General features: G+C 54.2%; 1 protein-coding gene across 3 annotated transcripts; it reads right to left on the bottom strand.

Moving 5' to 3' along the window:
- Positions 1-5,900: 5,900 nt before the first annotated feature.
- On the bottom strand, positions 5,901-22,506 carry Grk6 (G protein-coupled receptor kinase 6). Of its 3 annotated transcripts, none has more exons than XM_006976792.4 (16): positions 22,312-22,506; positions 18,219-18,314; positions 17,268-17,380; positions 17,068-17,145; positions 16,597-16,697; positions 16,210-16,302; positions 16,048-16,111; positions 15,788-15,928; positions 15,196-15,386; positions 14,359-14,396; positions 14,187-14,276; positions 12,930-13,138; positions 12,699-12,836; positions 9,488-9,625; positions 9,273-9,407; positions 5,901-9,116 (listed from the first exon to the last, which is right to left on the bottom strand). In XM_006976792.4, the coding sequence occupies exons 1-16, from the start codon at positions 22,361-22,363 to the stop codon at positions 9,111-9,113; spliced, it is 1,683 nt and encodes a 560-aa protein (XP_006976854.1). In that variant the 5' UTR covers positions 22,364-22,506; the 3' UTR covers positions 5,901-9,110. The 3 variants fall into 3 exon arrangements, with proteins under 3 accessions (XP_006976854.1, XP_006976857.1, XP_015851187.1); XM_006976795.4 differs by having other exon boundaries at positions 5,901-8,674; XM_015995701.3 differs by lacking the exons at positions 16,048-16,111; positions 16,210-16,302; positions 16,597-16,697; ... (2 more) ...; positions 18,219-18,314; positions 22,312-22,506 and having other exon boundaries at positions 8,431-8,676; positions 15,795-15,927.
- Between the last annotated feature and the right edge of the window lie 248 nt (positions 22,507-22,754).

The raw sequence follows: 22,754 nt of genomic DNA, 5'->3' as shown, positions 1-22,754 counted from the left end.
CCTTAGCCCTTGTGGGGTTTGTGTTTTGTTTTGTTTTCAAGATAGGATCTCACTATTTAGCTCCAGCTGTCCTGGACCTCCCTATGTAGACCAGGCTGGCCTCAAACTCAAAGAGTCTGCCTGCCTCTGCCTCCCGAGTGCTGGGATTGAAGGTGTGCACCACCACACCTGGCCCTTGGGGGGGGGGGTTATAACCAAATCAAAACTCCAGTCATCTATGAATAAAAGGAGAGAATGACATGGAGGCATGGAGTGGAGAGAAGTCCAAGTCATAGGGACTCTGAATGACAAGATGAATCCCTGGGCATAAGCCCAAGAAGAAGAGACCAGGACAGGAGACAGGGTGGCAGTGTAGCGGGGTCCTGAAGTCGGGATGGATGGAGGACAGCAGCTGTCATCCTGTCCTCGCTGGTATCACCAGCCTCTACAGTTGTGATCTCAGCAATACTCAAGAGGCAGATAGAGCCCATGGACTTATGGATTGGAAAGCCTTGAAGACTGCGAAGCCCAGTCCTGGCAGGAAAGGAATATTGGGGGACACAGATGACATTTCTACACCTCCTTCTGATACCAACCCGGATGTACTGAGGGCAGAGAGAGCAGGCTCCTAAAGTCAGCCTGGCATGGGGCTGGCCACAACCTCACTTCCAGTAGGGCTCAGTACTGGCTGGGACCCTAGCCTTTAGGGTCCCGACCTAGGTCTGTGACCCGACTAAGGCACAAAGAAACCGCAACAGGACATGGAGTCCAAGGGATCTGCAGACACAAAGGATGTCCTTATGCGCTCCTTTCTCCGGTCTGGCCCTGTCAAGGGCAGTGTGGGAAGGATGGGGCAGGACACCAAAAGCCCATACTCAGCCGGGCAGTGTTGGCACACACTTTTAATCTCGGCACTCAGGAAGGCAGAGGCAGGCGGATCTCTGTGAGTTCAAGGCCAGCCTGGTCTACAGACTGAGATCCAGGACAGTCAGAACTGTATAGGAGAATTCTTGTCTAGAAAAATCAAAACAAAACCAACCTACCAAACAGAAAAGCCCATACTCATGAAAACCTTATTCCTGGAGTTCCCTGTGTTTCTATCCCTCATTCAGCATGGACATAATTTGTTCTTGCAAGAGAGGAAGCCATGTGATATGGGAAGTTAATGCTCATGTCTCTTAAGGAGCAGCCTGTTGTCACAGATCAAGCACAAAAAGGAGGCATGAATTCAAATCCTGTCTCTGCCCTAGCTGAACCATGTGATCACATCCTAGCCTCATAACTAAGGTGGCTTCTTTACATGTACAACAGGGATGATAAGACCTGCCTTCAGGGCTGGAGAGATGGCTCAGCAGTTAAGAGCACTTGATCTTGCAGAGGCCCTGGGTTAAGTTCCCAGCACCCACACAGTGGTACACAATGACCCCAAACCCAGGAGATACAACACCCTCTTCTGACCTCCACAGGCACCAACCACATACATGGTGCATAGAAATACATACAGGCAAAACTCACACATAAAGTAAATAAATTAAAAAAGAAAAAAAAAAAGACTTGTCTAGTAAGGCCTGGGGGGGGGCACAACTTGCTGTAAAATCACTTTAAGCCCAATGTACACACCTGCATGTGGTCAACTGAAGGCCAGCATCCAGCATCGTGGAGGTGGTCCAGCAGAAATCACTCCCATTTTACCATGGACTGCATGTAGTCTAGAGTTAAGACTTTCAACTTTAACACAACTCATGGATGTGTTTTGTTGGCCAATGACTAACATTTTTTTTTTTCAGTATTCATTTCTTTCCCAACATTTGCATTAAGGCCAGCTTTTATGCTTGATCTAAAATACTTGATGATCTAGATACACAAAGTCCACATATTGTATGGTGGCATTAATTGATGAGCAGGTACCTGGATACATCACTCATCCCATTGTCCCGGTGACCCTTGGAGGCATTTGGGTTTCCTGCCTCTGAGCTTGACTGGCTTACACAGGACCCAGCACTGAGGCCTGTGTTTGCCAGATTTTCTCCTAATCAGAACTACGAGCTGTGAAAGCCAGAGAGCTTATGCACTTAGAGACTAGGGGCTGGGGGTTTTCCCAGGGGGCTATGGCAGCCAGACTGAGCTTGGGCTCAGCCAGAGAGAAAATGGAGGAGGAAGAGAGGAAGGCAGCCTATCAATAGCACACCCTATACTGAACGGAGGGGAAAGAAGCTGGTGATTCAGGCGGCAGAAGGAAAGGTGCACCAAGGCTTGCTTGAAACAGAGAACTTCCTCGCTGGAGGAACATGAAGGAAGGCTGAGGATGTTCCTCTGGCAAGCTCTAGGATCCTTTCCTGCCTGGATCACACGGCTAAGAGGGGCTGTGTCAGCAGAGGAACTGCAATAGAAACCCATCTCTGGGGCTTACTGGTTGTTTGACCTTGGGCAAGTCTCTTCACCTCCTGAGCACCGTGAGACTTCATCTCCAAAACAGGGATAATAAACTTACCTGCACAAGTGCTCTAAGGATTGGGGGATTATGAATGTAGAGGCCTCAGAATTGCACAGAGTGGGCAAAAATGAAAGCAACCTGTGACTAATTCCCCAGGTCCCTGCCTCCGGGAGACTCAAGCCTGACTTCCCAGGTAGCGCCCATTTAAGGGCGTCTTATGCCAAGGCCTCAAATGCCCCAGATCCTGGGCACCAGATAGTTCACTGGATAGTAAAAGAAACGTAGGGTGGCTGTGGTCTCAAGGGTGCTGTATCTGAAGCCTGTGGTCAGGGCTGGCATCTGCTGAGTCAGGCCCTACTGGCAAGGGGGCCATTTCTCTCTCCTGCTGAAAGGAGGTTGGGAGGGAAGCCAGAGGTCATTTCCTCTGACTCAGCAGCCATTCGAGGGGCTCCCTTGGGCAGGGCACCTCCATGTGGCACTGCCTCTTTGCAGGCCAGCCTCCATGCCACACCACAGTCAAGGCATTGTGCACAGACAAGAAAGGGGCACTGTGGTCCAGACAATGAGCTGGGTTGCTCCCATCTGGCCTGAGACTCAGCTTCCCGGGGTCAGCAATGTCCTTTGCTCTGCTTCTATCCCTCCCTGGAGAATGGTGGCCAGGAACATGAAGTGGAGGCCCATTGCAGGCCCATGATTCGGCGCATACCCTAGCCATGAGGGGAGCAGCTTATTTTCTCTTCCCTAGTAAGAAAAATCACCTCTAAAGAATGCAATTTTGGGCCAAGCCATGTCGCAAGAGACCACTCTAGTGGTAGTACTAACAATGGTAGTCACCCGGCAAAGCCCCCAGACCCAACCTCCAGGCCTCCTCCTCCCTAGGCAGGCCCAGGGTCTGGGCCGCCTCCACGTTTGCAGCCACCCTGGGAGTCCTGTTGCGACGACTGTAGCCACGTGGGAGCCGGCTCGTGCCCACAGAACCGCTCGCCCTCACCCCCACCCTCGACGTGCTCAGGCAGGCACACCCAGACCGGCCAGAGGAGCGATGCTCTCCCCACAGCGCACCCCCTTCGCTACCCCCCCCCCCCCGCGCCCCCGGCCGTGGTGGGGGAGGGGGCGTCGCCACCCCGCAGTCGCGTTGCTGGGGAGCGCAACCCCGTTGCTGTGGCAACGGTTTCCAAGCGAACTGGTGGCGGCTCGCGCCCGGCTCGGGCTCCCTAGCTCACTGGCGCTCTCCTTCCCCTCCTTCCTTCCCTCCGGTGTGGGCTGGGGGAGGGGCTGCCCGCTGTCTCGGTCCGGGTGGCGAGACCAGGATAAGGCTCTGAGCCACCCGCAGGGAGGGTCATCAGCCTGAAGACCATCTTTTGCCCGCGCCCTGTTCCCGCCCGGCCCGCAGCCGTCGCGGTACTCACGGGCCCAGGCATCCTCTTCGAACTCGTCTTCCTGCCTCGGGGCGAGCGGCCCAGCGGACAGAAGCCCCAGCTTGGAGCAGGCGGCGGCCCGGGGGAGCAGACAGTGGCAGCGAAAGCCGCTCCGAGCGCTGGGCTGGAGGCGCGGGGCGCGCGCACGGGCGCGTGCTGAGTTTGGCGTGCGCGCGCGCGCAGCCAACAGAGGCACCCCCCCACCCCCTGCCACACGCCGCCGAGGCGGCTGCGAGAGGGAAGGGGTGCCCACCTGCCGCACCCAGACACGGCACACGAGTGTGGGCTCGCACTACCAGGGGCATCCTAGCACAGAGAAAGTACTCCCTGCACAGCTCCAGGCAACAGGCTACCCAAAGGGGGCACCCACCGGCAGCTTCGTGGCACAAAGCAGCCATACACACAGGATCCTTAGCGGAGCAGCTGAGTTCACGAACCCAGATACTCACACAGCTCAACCTGTACATGTCCAGACATGTAGTGAGGCAGGGGCTAATGTAAGTCAGCACCCCAGTGTGGCCTTCTCTGAACTCTGGACCCCGCCCACTCTGTTCAAGAAGGCATACATTAGAACATACCTGCTGAGAAGCAACGCAGACCCCACCTGAGTGCCGAATCTCCCAAGGTTCCAGGGGTTATGCTGACCCCAAGGGAACAAATATTGCGTAGAGCAGGCCCCATCTTAAGCTTGACCCCGGCCGTACTGGCCTTTCTACTTCAACTTCTCTACGGCATTAAGAATGGTCTTCTAAAAGTACTTCCCACCACATCAATAGGGGACAGTTAGGGCTTTGAGAGCCAGGATCTTAAATAAGCTTAGCCCACAGGAAAAGGGCTCGTAATACCAGTGAACCCAAAACTAAACTAGCTTTGGTCACAGTTGGTTCCAGGCGTTTCAAAAGTTGGGATTAAGATACTGGGCGGTGATGGTGCACACCTTTGATCCCAGCACTGGGGAGGCAGAGGCAGGTGGATCTTTGTGAGTTCCTGGCCAGCCTGGTCTATACAGCGAGTTCCAGGACTGGCTCCAAGGCTACAGAGAGAAACCCTGTTGGGAGTGTGGGGGAGGGGGGATTTGGCATCGAGCACAATGCCCCAGAATGATGGTATGGATGGCCCGCACAGCTCAATTTAAGCTGTGCTACCCATCTCCAGCCGGGCGGTGGTGGCGCACACCTTTAATCCCAGCACTTGGGAGGCAGAGGCAGGCGGATCTCTGTGAGTTCGAGGCCAGCCTGGTCTCCAAAGTGAGTTCCAGGAAAGGCGCAAAGCTACACAGAGAAACCCTGTCTCGAAAAACCAAAAAAAAAAAAAAAAAAAAAAAAAAGTAAGCTGTGCTACCCATCTCCAGTGAGAAGAGAACTCCACGTCTCTCCCAGTAATTCTATTAAAACAAATGAGCAAGAAAACACAAAATCCACAAGTGATATTTAGGACTCATGTCCACCATGTCTTAGGATGGAAAGGATCTGTACTCTGGGCAGCCACCCAGTGTTCGGTCCCTTCCTTTGAACACCAACACCCAGGTTTCAAGGGGATAATCGTTGCCCAGACCTACTCATGGGTGCCATCAAGGGTTAGCCGCTAACAAAAATTCTGTTCCAAGGAACACTGGACATGTTTCTAATCTGGCCACTAGAGTTAGACTCACCGATGCCAAGACAATCAAGTGGAGAATTGACTTCTGATAGTCATACTCTCATGTGAGAAGTTAACAATTAGCAGGGGCCCCTTCTGTCTGAGATGTTTTGTCTTTTCCTCACAGTTCGGGGGATCAAACCCAGGACTCTCAGACTACTACAAAAGCAGTTCTACACTGTGCTCCACCTACAAGCCTCCCATGGTTTTTGTTTTTTTCAAGACAGGGTTTCTTTGTGTACCTATGGCCATGCTGGAACTCACTCTGTAGACCAGGTTGACCTCGGACTCAGAGATCCTCCCCGAGATCCTCCCCTTCCCACCACACCCCCAGCACGCCTCCATAGGTCACATGCGTTTGTGTGCAGTGTGTATACAATGAGATAAAAGCCCAGCACTATCTAATCCACATGGATGGGGATAACAGAGAATGGTTTGCCAAAGTTATATTAGGGTGCTTTTCTACATTGTGGGACAGGCCTTTAATATACAGGCAGTCAAAACCCTTCAGGGACCCTCCCGATCTCCAGTAGAGTCCACACAGAGTACAGCTTTCAAGACATCTTACCAACTCCAACTGCAGCCAATCCTTTCCCAACCCATGTTCACATCCTTTTGATGGGCACAGCTGGCCTTGTCCTGGAGAGTATCAACTCTTTTGGGGCCAAGGGACCACTGTTTAATGTTATCCCCAAGACTCAGCCCTCTAGAATCCTTTGCCACAACGCTGATCACATCGAATACGACTGTTTCCACATCTCCTTGCCTACCAAATTAGCGTCACGCTGGCAGGGACCTCATCTCCATCTGGGTCCCTAGTTCTCACTACAGGGCTGGGCAGGGAGGAGTGGAGTTTGAGTCTTGTTGGGAAACTTCATGAAGAATTTAATATGAGCCTAACCTTAGACAAGGTGTTCCCTAGATGCCTCCTAGCTCAAAGGAGGTTGAAGGATCTGGACTGAGAAGCAGGCCGAGTATTTCATGGCACTACCTGGTACCTGCTCACCCTTGCACACCCTTATTTCCTTCGCGTGGATGGGAGCATCAGCAAACATTCTATACGCTAGGAGGCTCCTTCTGAGGACACCTGTGGCAACTACTGGCGTGATGGCACACACATATAATCCCAACACTACACAGGGAAGGCCAGAGAATCAGAGGTCTGAGGCCAGTCTAGCCTACCTACACAGTGAATTCCGGGCCATCCAGGAGAACTGGAGGACTCCCTGGTTGTTTCATAGTCTCTCAGCTGACATCCTATGCAGTCAGCTCCCAAAGCTGCAGACTATGACACGCACCCATGGCTGTCATGGTCACAGCATTTGGTGCCCAGCTCACAGGCAGGGTGGTTCCAGGGACTCTTGGGAAACTAAGGCCCCTGGGAGGAGTTTGCAAAGCCTGAGAGAAGTTTGTTGTTTAAACAGCTTACTGCCCCCCCCAAATTTGCACCGGTAGTCTCCCCCCTCCCCGGCCCCCCAATGATCTTGCTAATTTCTGTCTTCAGGTGACTACTTCAGGACCCGGTAGTCACTAACTTCAGAAAACTCTCTTCTCTGAAACTCAGGCGGCTGGTCCCTGCTACCCTTGCCACACTTGTTCTTCCTCAAACCAAGTCACTCAGTTCATCTCTTTGGCCACCCACAGGAGAAAAGAGAGCTGGATCTCATGCATGTGTGCCACATCAGGGTGGACACACAGCAGAGGGCCAGGTTAACACTGACTCAGGGCTGGTGTTCCTTACCACAGCTCCCACCTGCCTCTCCAGGCCACTGTCAAGTTTACAAGGCCACTTTGGCCTCAGAAAGTTTACAGACCAGTCAAATATATCTACCTCTGTAGAAGTTGGACATACACCCTAGCTGGTATCCAAGGCTGTGTCCCACCTAGGAGTGGAAAAACCGAGATTGAGCCCCCACACCAAGGTCTGGTTGCCTGTAAAGTCCTGAGGATTCTTGGGCTTTTTAAGGGCAGACTCCTAGTCTCACTCCTAGTCCATCTCCAATCCCTTCTGACTGCGTCAAGAACAGGAAGAATCCTTGAAACACCAGAAATATTTTAAAAAAAAGAGGCAGGCAGGGGTGGCTGGCCAGGCTTGTGCTCAGACTGTATTTGCACAAAGACACATGGCAGCTCACATTGGTCACACAGAGACATGTGGCAGCTCACATTGGCTTTAAATACGGAAAAGCCAGGGCCTTATGGTCCCATGTTGTCCTAACATAAGCATTAGGACGGCCATCAGTCTGAGACAGGCCAGGGCTAGGGTCTGGGCTTAGGCACAGCCTTACCCTACCCTCTTCACACACTGATATACACTCAGCCCCCCAACCCCCAACAGGCACACACAGGGAAGCGTAGATTATTGCTGGGCACATGTCTACATTTATGAGGGATTCTGGAATGTTGGAGGGGTAAATCTAACCCCTCCTATGGCCTGGGCTGGGGCACTTCTGAAAAATGTATCTTCAGGACATGACCTAGAACAAGGGATAATGTGCTGAGAGCTGGAAGGCAGATGACCTATCCTGTGGTCTGATGGGTCCCAGTCAGTTCAGTCTATGGTTACACTACGGCCCAGGCCTAGAGGACACAAAGCCCCCATTTCCAGCTCTAACAAAAGCTGAGAGAAAGTGACAGCATTGGGCAACCAGAAGGTGGTGGCCCAAGTCCACAACAGGCAGGCACAAGTCTCACTTGGAGGTTGGTGGTGACCAGTGCAATGCTGGGGTCAGAGACTGACCTGGCCCATACTCTGCTCATCTGGACTGGGCCCAAGAAGCCTCGAGTTTGGCACTGGCTCCTCTGCCAGCTCCTGGCTCTCCCAGTCAGGGCTGGTTGCCCTGGAGTGCCAGGTCCAGGGTGGAATTAAGAACGCTCTGGTAGCTATATACATTCGTACAAATACATAAATACATAAAGCCCCGAGCTCCGCAGAGAAGAGCTGAAGGGACGCACCTTTGTCCCAAGATGGCCCAGGCCTTGTCAAACTCAGCTGGGCCAGGGCTGAGGGACGGAGGACACTGAGGACAGTTCCGGCTGTGTCCCCAGGCCACGACTTGAGTGGACAAGGGGGACACCACTGTGTAAAACTGTCAACGTCACTGAGAGTAGCTGCTACCGCCAGCCATCGGTGGGGGCCTCGGCCTGGGGGCTAGAGGCGGGTGGGGAGCTCTTCCTCACTGTCGCTGCCGTTTCCACAGCAATCCTGGAGGACAGGGAAGAATGGAGGAGAGAGGCACAGCAGGAGCCATTAGTGCCCGCCGAGGCTGGCCAAGGCCAGCGGCAGGTCCAGCAAGGGGCCGTGGGGTTCCCACAGCACTTAGAGTAGCAGCGTGGGCCAAACATGGGTGGGGTCAGGGGACAGCTTTCTAGCGACAGACTCAAGTCAGACCAGGAAGCTCCCGGGATCTGCCCGAGCAAGGCCTCTGTCCATGCCCTGGACGGACTCAGGACAGGGAGACAGATGCTAGGGAAGGTTAGCAGCTTGAAGGGGTCAGGGTGCAGGGAAGCAAGCAGCAGGGAGGGAGCGGGGAGGTGGGCACCAGACTTCTTTCTCCTACATCTCGCCTCTGTCATGGAAGGGCTGCCTGGGGCTCCCCACGGTCAGGCAGCAAGGCCAACCCCCGAGGAGCCCACACTGCTCACCTCTGGAAAGAGAAAAGAGGCCATGAGACCAGCCAGGCGTGGGGCACAGGCAGGAAGGGGGCGCCTCAGGCACCACCGGAAGGGCTGGAAGAGGCTCACTCCCAGTGTACCCCGCCGTGCAGCAGGCTGGGGCACGGGTCAGACACTGAGGGACTTACTTGGCGACTGAAGAGCCTCTGCAGCAGTCCCTTCTTGGGGGGTGCAGGTGGCTGGCCCTTCCAGTCCAGGTCTGGGGGAACTGACCCATCCAGTCCAAAGACATTTAGTTCCTGGAAGCATTCAGTCTCCACCATCTATCCAAGAACAGCAGCCGTGAGAGGGGCCCCAGGGGTACCCCCCCTGGAGACCACCCCAGTGACAGGGCAGTCCCTACCTCATTCTGCCAGGGGATGGACACACTACCCGTGGCGAACTTGTGGTAGAAGTCTTGGTCCGTGGGCTCCAGATCCACGCCCTTTACCGTAGAGAACTGTTCAATGTCCAGAACGTCCTTGCAGTAAATAGCCTGGGGCTGGGGGTGGACAGATAGAAGAGTCAAGAGGCCTTGATCTCAGTCACCCTGGGACTGGATCTGCCCTGACACCTGCAGCTCCCTGGTTTGGAGAGAGCAGCAAGGCGCCTCATGCATCCCTCAGCCCAGCACTCCCTTATCTCTGAAGCAGTTTTGACCTCTGCAGACTAGGGTCATGACCCTTGGCTGTGCAGTGACTGAGTAAGGCTGTGACAGGCCTGGTGCTAGGCTGGGCTGGTCTTCTGCTTGCACAGGACTGCCTGGCTATGTGGCTAGGGCTGGGGTGGGAAGGGAGTACTGGCTCCCTAGGGAGGGGCTGGAGGGGGTCTGCACTCTAGAATGCCCAGTACTGGAATAGTTTTCCCAGCACCTTTCCAGTTCCCGCTGGGAGCTGGCCTCTGCATTCAAAGGCCACTTTCTTTTCTATCTCTACATTGCTTTCAAAATCTTACAAAGGAAGTCAATTAAAATATTATCATGGGGCTACAGGTATAGTTCAGTGGTGTACAACATTTGCTCAGTATGCTTGAGACCCCGGGATCCATCCCCAGCACACACATACCATCTACAAACCTATGTCCTGATGGACGTATTATCATGACCATCATGTAAAATGGTGTGTCTGACCTAAAAAGTCTGATGCTCTCTACAAGACATAGCGCGTGTGACTTTGTAATTTTATACCAATGTATGTACTGAGGCAGAAAGAAGGCTTGAGTCTGTGAGTTCAAAAGCGCACAAGGCAACACAATGGGACCTCATCTCAAAAAATAAAGAAGAAAGTATTATTCCTGATAGCCCCCCAAAAGAGTACCCTCATGTCAAGTATGAATAAAATTTATATCCATATAATAGAATATTATTCAGCTTTGAAAAAGAATGAAGTATTGGTATATGCTACAACATGGAGGAACCTTAAAAGTCTTCTTGGCAAAAGAAGCCAATCACAGAGGACCATGGTCAGCAGGACTCCATCTACCCACATATCTGAAGCATTCAAAGTAGATGAACATAAGAGAACTAGTTATTTCCTGGGACAGGAGGGAAGAATTTTGAACCCTAGTGGATACAGGGTTTGTTTAGGTTCTGAAGAAGCTGGTGAAAACATTCCGATCTTATGTGGTGACAGTCATGTGACTCTTCCAATTGAACTGCACACTTTACATGGGTTAACTGTGAATTTCATCTCAATAGAGTTGTTAAAAATGTACTGCCAGCTGCCCATGGGAGCACACGCCTTTAGTCCTAGCACTCAGGGGGGAGAGGCAGGTGGATCTCTGAGTTCAAGGCCAGCCTGGTCTACAGAGTGAATTCCAGGACAGCCAGGGCTACACAGAGAAACTTTGTCCCTAAAAATAAAAACAAACAGCAACAACAAAATTGTCAAGTGCTGGCTCAGAGGTTAAATCCTGCACTGCTCTTCCAGGCGGTCTGACACCTCTGGCCTCCAGACTCCTGAATTCACATGCACATACCCATACACAGATGCACATGCAGACATTTTATTTTTAATAACAATAAGAACAAAAACAAAAAAGCAGGGCTGGAGAGATGGCTCAGAGGTTAAGAGCACTGACTGCTCTTCCAGAGGTCCTGAGTTCAATTCCCAGCAACCAACCACATAGTAGCTCACAACCATCTGTAATGAGATCTGATGCCCTTTTCTGGTGTGCAGGCACACATGCAGACAGAATGGTGTATACATAATAAATAAGTAAATCATAATAAATGATAAATAAATCAATCATAAAATAAAAAACAAAGCACTGTCAAGCTTGCTTTTTCATCGACTGCTTCTGTTAAGTTCCAAGATACTGATTTTATTTCTAAGTTTGAACAAATGACCCACAGGCAGTGTGACTTTCAGTCAGAGGACATGCACAGAGAGCGGGAATCAACCTGTGCAGCAGCCCCAGCCCGAGGCAGCACGATGAAGTCAGACCTGCTTGGTTCAAGTGCCAGCTCACTGACAACACTCACCCTCACGGAGTGGGTGATGTCTACGTGAGCCATCACTCAGGCTCCCTCACTGGCTTTCCCCCACTTACACTCATATCCTGTGACCCACTCCCACACCTCACATTCGGGCTGAAACTCCCCCAATATATCCTGTCACACTTAGAGCGTGACATTGTTCCTGCTCTGCACACACTTGTTCCAATCATACTGGCCACACAGTTGCTGTTCCGTGTCCCTACGCTGATCCTGCCCCAGGGTTTCAGTGTCTGCCTGTTCCTTCGGCCTGTAATGCCCATGTCCTCAAATCTTGGCATGATTCTCTCCTCAGTTCTGCTCAGGCATCACCTTCTTGGAGATCACCTGTCTAAAGCGACTACACCCCCTAGCTGCCCTCCTAGCCCACTCTCTTTCCTGTCACTCAGGACTGTCTGAAAGCCCTCCCTGTTACTTGTTTGTTTTGGTGTTTCTCTCCATCGGAGCACAAGGATAGGCCTGGCTCCACGGGCCTCGTTATCTCCAAGGCCTGACACATGTGGAATTCAGGTGTTAAATGCATAAACACATGTGGTCGGCAGCCACCAAGCTGCTCAGTCCACCACCTGAGGGCTTCCCCAAGTGCTCCTGGCCAACTGTCAACACAGGACCCAATCTCCACAAACTTTTGGGAGGGAGGCAACGGGCCGGAAGGCATGTGATCCAGTTGTCCAGTGAGGCTCTTCACAAGAGTTGCTCTCTGTTCCCTGGGTAGCTGGCTAGTGAAGATGTGAGTCTAAGCTACTAAACCACAAACGCCACTCCCTGGGAAAAGATGCCTGCCATTGAAGACTAACCAATCACAGTACAGGGAGGAATCAGGTTCCTGGAGCGCTCCTGGAGCATCCCCATGTCCACCCCTCGTCCTAACCCAGTACACTAAAACTCACACTATGTTGGACTTCATACATGCACATGCACACACACAAACACACATGTTCACACATACACGTTTGGGAGGGCAGCCCAAACTATTAGATGGGGTTTTCCAACATGTGCACTGAAAGTGACCTAGCCATTGCTCCAAGCCCCCCTACATCCTGGCCTGGCCTGACCATTAGCAAGGGTAGGTAGGACTTACATCAGGCTTAAAAGGCGGTTCCAGCATTCCAGCTCCCAGCCTCTTGAAATTCAGTTTCTTGAAAAGGGGATGCTCCTTTACCTCACGGGCACCACCTCCACGACACCCCAGGCGCTCAGCGGGGTCCTTGCTGAGAAGCTGTAGCAGGGCAGGGTGGTTAGGGTACCTTTGGGCAGTTGAGGTACCCAGCTCCAGCCCAGCCCAGGCAGTCAAGCCTATAGCCTGCAGTACCTGAGAACAGAGTGAGCGTGCCTGTGGGGAAAAGTGCTCTGAGTATTCCTCAGGCACCTCCTTGACCAGTCTCTCTACTTCCTCCCGCTTGATCTTCTTCTTCCTCTGCTGGAAGGGTGACTGGCCTGCAATCATCTCATACAGGAGGCAGCCTAGCGCCCACCAGTCAGGGCTGAACGTGTACCTCTCATTCTTCACCACCTCCGGAGCTGGGCAGGGACAGGAGTCAGGGCGGGGACGGGTGAGGAACAGAGAGCCCTCCGGGGGGGCCCCAGAAACAAAAACCAGGGGTTCAGTTCAAACACCCACTGGCTAGGCAGGCATGGACCGGCTTGGTGGGGACCTCGTCTCATCAATGAGAGCTGATGTGGCCCTGCACCGGGGATGGGTCTCACACCAAGGGTCCCCATGTCTGACTGTTCCGTTTTTTGCTTTGTTTTTGTTTTTTTTCTTTTTGAGAACCAACTATTAATCTGTGTGTGTGTGTGTGTGTGTGTGTGTGTGTGTGTGTGTGTGTGTGGTGATCCCAGTGTTGGAATCTGTCTAACACAGGGCCACACACATCAGTACTCTATGAGCTACATCATATACACCCAGCCCAAAATCCATCACTCCTTTTTTTTTTAATATGAAGTTGTTTGGCTTATTAAATGTTGGCAATCAATTCAATGATTTTAAAAACAATTCAACTTCTGAATAAATCAGGACCATGTAGCCACTGATTTGTCACTTCTGCATTGACAAGGGGATGAAAACACCCACTTGTTGACACTTCCCACCTGCCCGGGCAGGCTCCCGGAGAGTCCCCCTCCCAACAACTTCCATCTCAAAGCCTCCAGGAGGCAGCTCGGATGAGGTTTCACAGTAGAGGAAAGAGAGGAGTGCCTGGCCCAAGATGGAGCCTGGAAAACCTGGACTGTACTGTGGCACACAGTCCACATGCTAGGTCTCCACTGCCTCCATCTCCGATGGGCCATGCAGGGTAATGACGGGCCATGGGAATGCACTTGGTCCCCTTAACCCACCCAATCCTAGGTGTTCAGTAAGCATCCAGCGAGTGACTAGCAGAGGGTCATAATGGTGGGACCTGGCTACGCCTTGGTCTCCTAATCCACAAAAAAATAGCAGTAGCAGTGTTGGTATGGGGTATCTACTCTCTGAGGTGGAGACACGCCCCCCCAATACAGCGGTGGGTAGGCCAGGCCGAGGACAGCAAGGGGACCCAGGAGACTGGTATAGCAGGTCAAAGGGACTCACCCATGTAGCCCACGGTGCCCACACGGCCTTTGATGGTCTGGCCCTCAGGAACATGCACGGCTAGTCCAAGGTCAGAGATGCGGATGTGGCCTGGGTAGGGGTGGAAGCAGGTGGGTCCATTGACCGGTCAGGCCTTCCCATCTCACCCTCCCACTTGGGCCTCCTCACCCACCATGGTCATCCAGCAGGATATTCTCTGGTTTTAGGTCCCTATGGAGAGAAAAAGACAGGGTCAGATGCTACTGTTTTCCAGGAAGCCAGACATCCAGCCTCTTGTAGCTCAAGTGCCTGCTGAGATGAGGCAGGGGGCAAGGTGAAGGGCTCCTTTGCGGCCAGCGTGAAAGAGCCCTGCTCTCCCCAGGCTGCAGCCAACTCAGGGAGCAGGGCAAGGGAGCCGGAGCCAGCACTGCAGACCTTTTTAGGGTATCGAGAAGTGGTTCCAATCCAGAGAAGTGAGGAGTCCACCCAGTGCAGGGGACCCCTCTGGGGGAAGGGGAATCTCTGGACATCATCCTTGGTCTTGTTCACCCTTGACATTGAAGCTCCCTTCCCCCTGGGGGCCGACTCTACCTTCTCTGTCACATGAGGCTACTCTTCCATCCCCTCAAAGGGCCGCTGTGAGGCTCAAATGAAAGCGTCCTCCATAACCACCATAAGCAAAGCTACCTACTACTGAGCCCACCTTGGGGTCTCCCAGAAAAAGAATTCAGGTTGGAAGCAGGGAGCTGACTAGCTCAAGGTCACACAGAGAAGGGTGACAACAATCAGAATTCACACAGTGGTCAGCGACCCAGATCCCAAAACCTAGGTTTGAAGCACTCAAATCTATCAAATGTGGCTGAGCTTGGGCCTGGAGCCAGTGTTGGCTTGTGGTTAGACAAACCCCCAGCCACCATCCTTCCACTGTCTGGCTTGATAGACAGCCTCAGCTGCCACCATCCCACCTGACTGCTGCCCCTGTCCAGGAAGGATCCAGTCCTGGAAGAGCAGTCCGAGAAGATCAGCCCACCTGTAGACGATGCGCTCCCGGTGCAGGTCCTCCAGGCCGCAGCAGATCTCGGCAGCATAGAAGACAGCACGTGCTTCAGGAAAGCCAGCCTGGCCCATGTGGTAGATGTGGAACTTGAGGTCACCTCCATTCATCAATGTCAGCACCAGGCACAGTGCATCCTTTGTCTCATAGGCGTAGGCTAAGCTCACCTGTGCTCAGGAGAAACAAGCCCTCAGGCAGGAGCTGTGGGGGATGACTAGGGCGCGTGCACGAGAGAGAGAGAGAGAGAGAGAGAGAGAGAGAGAGAGAGAGAGAGAGAGAGAGAGAGAGAGAGAGAGGGGGAGGGGGGGGGGTGCGTGTGTGCAGGAGCGAGCGCGCACGCGCTCATGGCAGCCACCCAAACAGTCTTCTGTGTGCCACTCCTTAGGGCTCAGCAGGCTTCCTGAGCCTGGAACAGCACTCCTACCCCACCCTTCTTAGGTACGGCCCAGGGCAGGAAGGGGCAGAGCAGAGGGCAGTCCCTTTGGCAACAGGGAGGGACTTTAGCCTGGTGGGTGGGGATTGTAGATGATAGTGTGACCAAAGGGAAGGGAGAGAGCTGTGTACTTACTACAAACCTACTGTTCACTTTTTCCAGGATCTGCTTCTCATTGAGCGCCATGGCCTCCCCTTTCCGCTTCTTGATCCGTTTCTTTTCCAGTTTCTTGCATGCATACATCTTGCCTGTTGCCCGCACCTGGCAGGCACACACCTGTAGCCAGAGTAGACAGGGACAAATGGGGGCCAGCCACGCTCTTGCTGGAGGAGGGGGGGTCCAGGCCTACCATACCCATCCAGTGTGCTCCGCATGGGCACCAGGCGGCCACTCACCTCCCCAAAGCCACCTTTGCCCAAGACTCGGTACTGCCTAAAGGTGTTTTTGGTCACTGGCTGCCTATAGGCAAGAGTAAAAGAAACAAATATTTACGCAGGGATTCCCTGGAGGAAACCCCACAACCTCGCCTACCCCAGACCAGCCTGCTGGGAGCTCACCTTTCCAGCCACTTCCACTGCAGGAAACGGTTGAAGTAGATGCTGTCGAGGTAGTCAGCAAAAGGGGCCATGCTCAGGTACTCATGGGTCAGCCTGTTGAGACAGGATCAGCCCGTGGGTATAAGACCCTGACAAACGCAACCCCACTCTGAAGGCCCAGGCCCCCCACTGCATGACTGCTCAGCCCACAAGCAGCGCTTGTCCTTGAGCATCTTCTCACTACTGCACCGAGCAGGAGACATGCATTCCGTGCTGAAACACAAATGGGAGGCAGCGGCTAAACTCAAGCAGCGTGGACAGGGAGGAGCTGAGCTTGCCACGGACTTCGGGGACCACAGAGGCCCCCTTCCTTAGCACAGTTCCAGACTGGTGGGTAGGGAGCCTTACCGGGTCAGCTCCTGGAAGAGGTCTTTGCAGGGTCCCTGCTCTAGCCGCTGGGCACAGTTACTCACCAGCTGCCGGGGAACTTCAGGGATGAGGTCAGGACCCTAAGGACAGGCCACAGACAGGTCAATGCAGAGGGCTCTCTTGGACAGATGCCTACTCCCAAGGCGGCACTGCCAGATGTCTGTGGGTGCCAAGGGTGGCTGTGGGTAGGTAGCGCACTAGCTGCCCTTTGCTGAGCTCCTTTCCTGGCCCCTCCCACTTGAGACAGGGTGAGACAGCCACTGGCAGGCTGCCTGACCCAAGTCAGCCCAGCCCCTGGGCTCCATGCCCACGGGGCTGCCTGGAATAGCTCCAAGGCACTCACTGCCCAGGCTGTGGTCACTCCTCTGCCTGTTGTCACTGGGCCCTGCCTGCTGCCGTCATCCCCTCCTCACGGCTCACTCATCGGCTCCCTCATCACGGCTCACTCACCGTTGGGCTCAGAAAATTCTGCATTAGTCGCCGCCCACATGCCTTCCGCTTCTCATCAGGGGTCACTTCATATTCAGCCTGCAGGGTGAGAGGCAAAGAAGCTTGGGGCTGAGAGGAGTGAGAGATGTGGGCAAGGGCGGTGACTGCCTGGACCTCGGCCCGCCCTCCGTGCTGGGCTGGCCCTGGGGCGGGGTACTCACCACCCCATCTAGGAAGGCAGTACAGCGGGTCAGCTCAGGCCTCGTGGTGCAGAACTCACGGAATAACAGGCGCCCGATGGGCTGACGCTCGCACAGGCTGTGGTAGTCACGCTCTGCAGGCCAAGAGGGGAGCTGCTGGGCCACAGACTTAGAACTCACGGCAGGCACCCTGGCATCTACCCCACATCTGGGATCCAATCACTTCCAGCCCCCCAAGAGTGCTTTGTCTTCTTTGGAACCCTCACTGCAATCCTTCGGCGGGCACCACTGTTACCCCAATGTAACTTGGGAGCTATGGGACCCAGAGAGGTTGATTCATTAACTCAGTGTCACACAGCCAGGAGTCTGGACTCCAGAGCCCAGGTTTCCCGGTTCACAGACTTGCCTGTCACAGTTCTGGGGTTGGGTGTGGTCTGTGAGGTTCCGGCCCAGCCCAGCCCAAGTCTACACCTGTTGCCTGCCTGGCGAAAGTGCGAGAGGAAGCTGTGGCTTCCGCTGCTCTCAGCTGGGCCTCCTTCCCAAGCAGGGTACATTCTACTCACATACAAGCCACAGCAGGGCCGGGCACAGCTTAGGTACTGTTCAGATCCTCAGCCAAGACATTAAGAATGGGGTGAGCCCTTCTGCCCCTCTAGAAACAACCGAGCCGTACTCCAGCTTGGGTGGGTGCCCTCAGGTCTGGTCTGGATAAGGCTCATAAGCACAGCAGGACTGAGGTTCCAAACCTGCTGGCCCCAGGCTGCCTTTCCTTCCTCCAGTCCAGACCAGCTCTCCTCTTCCTCATGCCTACTCCACTGACACCAGCCAGTGCCGAGTCTCTGCCCTCCACCCATTTCAAAGCCAGGAACTGAAACTGGGACGGATCATGCAGTCTCAATCTTCCTGAGCACTGGACAACCTCTCCCCCATGTGCCCCTGTGCCCCAGGGCAGGGTCTAGAAAGGATCCTCACCAAGGCTGAGGCGAAGCTCTTCACACTGGCTGATATGGGGGAACTGCAGCATCTGGCGCCATTTCTTGCTTTTGCCTTTGCGATTCCCGCCACCACCTGCAAGAGCAATCAGGAGGTGGGTCTCACTGGAGTTCTGAGCAACCACCACACTCCAGCATGCCCTCCCTTCACAAGTTCCAGTATACACGTGGTCCTTCTGGACACCCATGCTAAGGGCTCCCAGGATGAGAACCAGAAAGAGCAGTGAGGACATTTCAGCAAAAGGTTTGCCTCATCCACTCCCCCTACTCAACAGGAATTCTACAGGTTAAGAAAGTAGACGAGTCGGGCAGTGGCACACGCCTTTAATCCCAGCACTCGGGAGGCAGAGGCAGGCGGATCTCTGTGAGTTCGAGACCAGCCTGGGCTACAAAGTGAGTTCCAGGACAGGCTCCAAAGCTACACAGAGGAAACCCTGTCTCAAAAAACAAACAAAAAAAAAGACAGTAGACGAGAGCCCAGCCGTAGTTCCAGCACTCGGGAGGCAGAGGAAGGCAGATCTCTGTGAGTTCCAAGACAGCTAGAGCTATTCCACAGAAATTCTGTCTTGAAAAAGAAAAAAAAAAAGAAAAGAAAGAAAAGAAAGTAGATAAGAAGCCAGCCAGTGGTGGTGCACATCTTTAATCCCAGCATTCAAGAAGCAGGTGAATGAAGTGTACACATCAGTTCCAGGAAAGCCAAGGCTACATAGGGAGACCCTGGCCTCAAAAAAAAAAAGGAAAGAAAAACCAAACAAATAAAAAAGAAAGTAGACAAGGGCGGAGGGGTCACCTAAGAAGTCAAGGCATGCCAGCCAGAGATTCTATGTAGTATGGGACATACTTGAGATACCAGGGGCAGCCTGGACAACCTCCCAGGCCCCTAACACCAAATGTGGAACCAGAACTATCTCCCTGCCCACAGCAAGGTGGTGGCAGGAGGGCTGGCATCAGGATGCCCCTACCCCTGCCTTGATGCCTGTCTGCCTAGGTGAGCCCCTATCTGTAGCCACTGGGACCACACAGCAGCAGAGACACCTCCAGAACCCGACAGGTAGGGTAAATGTGTGCTTTGGCAGTTCCCACCCAACCTGGAAAAATAGCGAGAGACAGGCGAACTGAACTAGAGATGTGAAAAATGAAACCACAAAATGGGCTGGGGATGGTGGCCCACGCCTTTAGCCCCAGCATGAGGGAGGCAGAGACAGGGTCTTTGTGAGAGGACGGCCAGCCTGGTCTACACAGCGGAGTTCCAGGACAGTCAGGACTACATAGGCAAAGTCTCAAAAAAACCAACCAAACAAAAAACCCACACTGCAGGAAAACAGAGCATGTCAGAGAGGGAGCCACATACGTCTCGGGGACAATGCACTAAGGATGGTGGGAGAGGCCTGAGCCTGCAACCTCCAGGACCTGGATCTGAAACTCCAATGCACACGTTTGGCCACCGCTGCACCACCCACCCCACCTAACTGTCATGGCACCTCCAGAGGCACTGGAGGGTGGGTGGGAGAGACTGTGTCCAGCACTCAGTAGGGCTGTGAAAAGAGGCAAGACCCAGCTCCAATTCACTGATAACTTTAGGCAATTAACTTCCCTCGCCTGGCCTCAGTTTCCCCAGCATTGTCTGACCTGATCCAGTGTGAGTACTAGAGGAGGAGAAGCTGCCTTCTGGGAAGGGGCAGGGCTGGGTCGCTAGCTGGGCTCCCCAAGGAAGGAGGAAGTGCTGCAGTGTCCCTTGAGAAACTCTCTGGTGGCCCTGCTACAGCCTGTACCCCATGCACCCCCACAGCCATTGCTTCACCGCAAGTGAGCAAGAGATCTCCACTCCTTAACCTATGGCAAGGCCGCCCCAGAAGGGGAACTCCTCCCTCTCCCTCACCCAGGGCCCTCACCCACCCTCCATTTGCCTGCCTCCCCCAGAAGTCACTTCCTCCTCTCCCTCCTCCTAGCTCTATCAAGGCAAGAGCAAAAAGTCACATGCAAATATCCTGTCCTAGAACTGGCTGCCAATCTGTGGGGCTCCTCTCCACCGGACCCTGCCCTCCTTCTGCATGCCTCTGCCACCTGGGAAAGGAAGAAGATCCAAGTGAGGGTGCACAGCCCCAGGGTCCTCCCACCTAACCAGATAACGCACAAGTTCATGAGAAAACTGAGTCTCTGGGTGGTGAGTTCAGAGCCTCAATGTGACAGTGAGGGGATTCAAGCCCAACCCCCAAATCCAGCCCCTTACCCACCTCTAACATGACTAGCATTTATTAAAAGCCAACCGACCTTTGATCCTAGCACTTGGGAGGCAGAAGCAGGTCGAACTCTGAGAGTTCGAGGCCAGCCTATAGTCTACATAGCACTCTCCAAGTAAGCCAAGACTAACTATAAAGAGAGACCATCTCAAAAACAGAATCAACAGAAAAGAGCCAACTGTATACATATACCACAGGTTTCCCAACTGCTGAGGGTCTCTGGTCACTTGGAAAGCTGGCCCCAAACTGGACGTGATTTTGACACAACCAGTTCATGGGTAATAGAAGACTCCATGGCAATGAGGCTTTCCTTAAAATTTATATATAAAAAAGGAATAATGATGTTGAGGGTCAGGAAGCATGTCAAAGGCCGTGCAGGTGTATAAGGGGTGGTGGGGGCGGGAACATAGCCAGTTTGGGATACAGGTCCTCTGGGGAGGCACCTAGTCCCCACCATGGCCATGCTATCCTGTGCCTCACCCAAGATCCCACAAAGCCTATCCAAGGGTACCCACAGCAACTGGTCCAACAAGGCAATACCCTCGGGGGCCCGAGGCCCGAACTGGCTAGCCCTAGGAAATGAGGCCTGGCCCCAGCTCTCCTTTACCCCTCCTCCCTGGCTGGCTGGCTGGATGACGAGGCAGAACAGAATCGGCAGATGCCCCCAGAGGCTGAGAGGAAGGCCCAGCCCCTGAGCCTGATAAGGGGCAGGAGATAAGATAGCCTCTCTTGGGCACTAGGGACCCAGCCTGCCCATCCCATTTCCAGGCAACATCTCCCTGGGTGCACTGGGTAGGCAGAGGTCTTCAGGTGCCGCACCACACTGGAGGCTTCTCTGAGGTTCCTGTAGACTCTACTGGGTACCTTCTGTCCTAAGCCTGTCAATTACCATCTTGCTGGGTAATCTGGGGTGAGCCGCTGGTTTGAGCCTCAGTTTCCCACCTGTAACCTGATACAGAGCAAGTGAAGCTAACGACTCCTTCAGCCTGGAAGCCCATCAAAAAGTGGAAAACTGTCCCCATGTTCGGCAGTTTCTTGTCGGTCCCCTAGCACCCTGGACAGAGTGGGGCAGTACAGGCGTCTGATGACTATGTCGCTGAGGTCATGTGGCAGTGACCCTCACAGAGCAGGTGTAAATTAATAAGGAGCTACTCCGAAGCATATCGGTGTGCGCACACACACTAATTCCACAAGACTGGTTTCCCAGTCAGGGTTTTAACCTTAGAGTCCGAACAGGCCAGCTTGCTCTGTCCCATTTATTTCTTTGTGCGTCTGCCCTAACAGGTCATAGGCTTGCTGAATGCAAAAATCGTTACCCCTTCACTGGGTTTCAGTGTCCAGAGTCTCCTAGTGAGCGGTGGTTCTATTGGTAATGTATGTGTCTAGAAATTTCCCCATGTCGGTTGGGTTGTCTGTGCAAAAGCTTGGTTCATTCATTCTTCAATCTTTACAGATTATCAACTTTGTGCTGTTCAGAGCATCTGGGCCTGGGGCACGTGGGGCACCTTCCTGCCTCTCACCTTAGAAGGGGTCTCAGACACGCTCTCCTGAAGCTCACATCTCACTTTTTATCTTCTTTCCCTTTCTCCTTTATCCCCCCCCACACACACACACCCGACTCGACGCCCGCGGCGCGACCCCCGCCCCTCTTGCGCCCCTGGTTCCGGGGGCAGGTGTAGGAGGCAGGCCGGAAGGGTTCGTATCCGCGCTAAGAGTCCGGGTGCAGACTCCAGGGCACGAGGGTAGCTGGGGCCCGGGCGCCCCGTGGAGCTCCGAGGTCGCGCGCCTGCGACCCCCGCATCCGGGCCTGGCCGCCCGCCTGCCTGGCCTCACCTTCCCGGGCCTTGAGTAGCACCGTGTTCGCTACGATGTTCTCGAGCTCCATGGGCTGCAGCGCCGCCCGGCCCGCCAGGCCGCGCCGCCGGCCGGGACCGCCCGCGAGAGCCGGAGCCGATGGTGATCGGCGCGGCTCGGCTCGGCTCGGCTCGACTGACCGCGCCGCGGCCTCCCGGGCCTCCCCGGCCTCCCCGGCCGCCGCCGCCGCCCGCCGCGCACTCGGCGCCCCTCCCGGGCCACCGGCGCAGCCCCGCCCCGCCCCGCCCTCTGTTTACTTGGCTTAGTCAATAGGCGAGCGGACGCTCCCCGCGCCAGACTGCTATTGGTCAGCCTCTTCGTCCTGCCCCGCCCACGGAGCCGGGAACTCGCTCTGAGCGGGGACGGGGCGGGCCCCCTGGCGTCGCCTCTTCCTGGTTGGACTGCGGGCGGGATTCAGCCCC

This window comes from Peromyscus maniculatus, chromosome 5, assembly GCF_049852395.1.
Source record: "Peromyscus maniculatus bairdii isolate BWxNUB_F1_BW_parent chromosome 5, HU_Pman_BW_mat_3.1, whole genome shotgun sequence".
Classification (NCBI taxonomy): Eukaryota; Metazoa; Chordata; class Mammalia; order Rodentia; family Cricetidae; genus Peromyscus; species Peromyscus maniculatus.
Note: the sequence above shows the minus strand (reverse complement) of the source record. Positions and strands in the feature narration are given on the sequence as shown.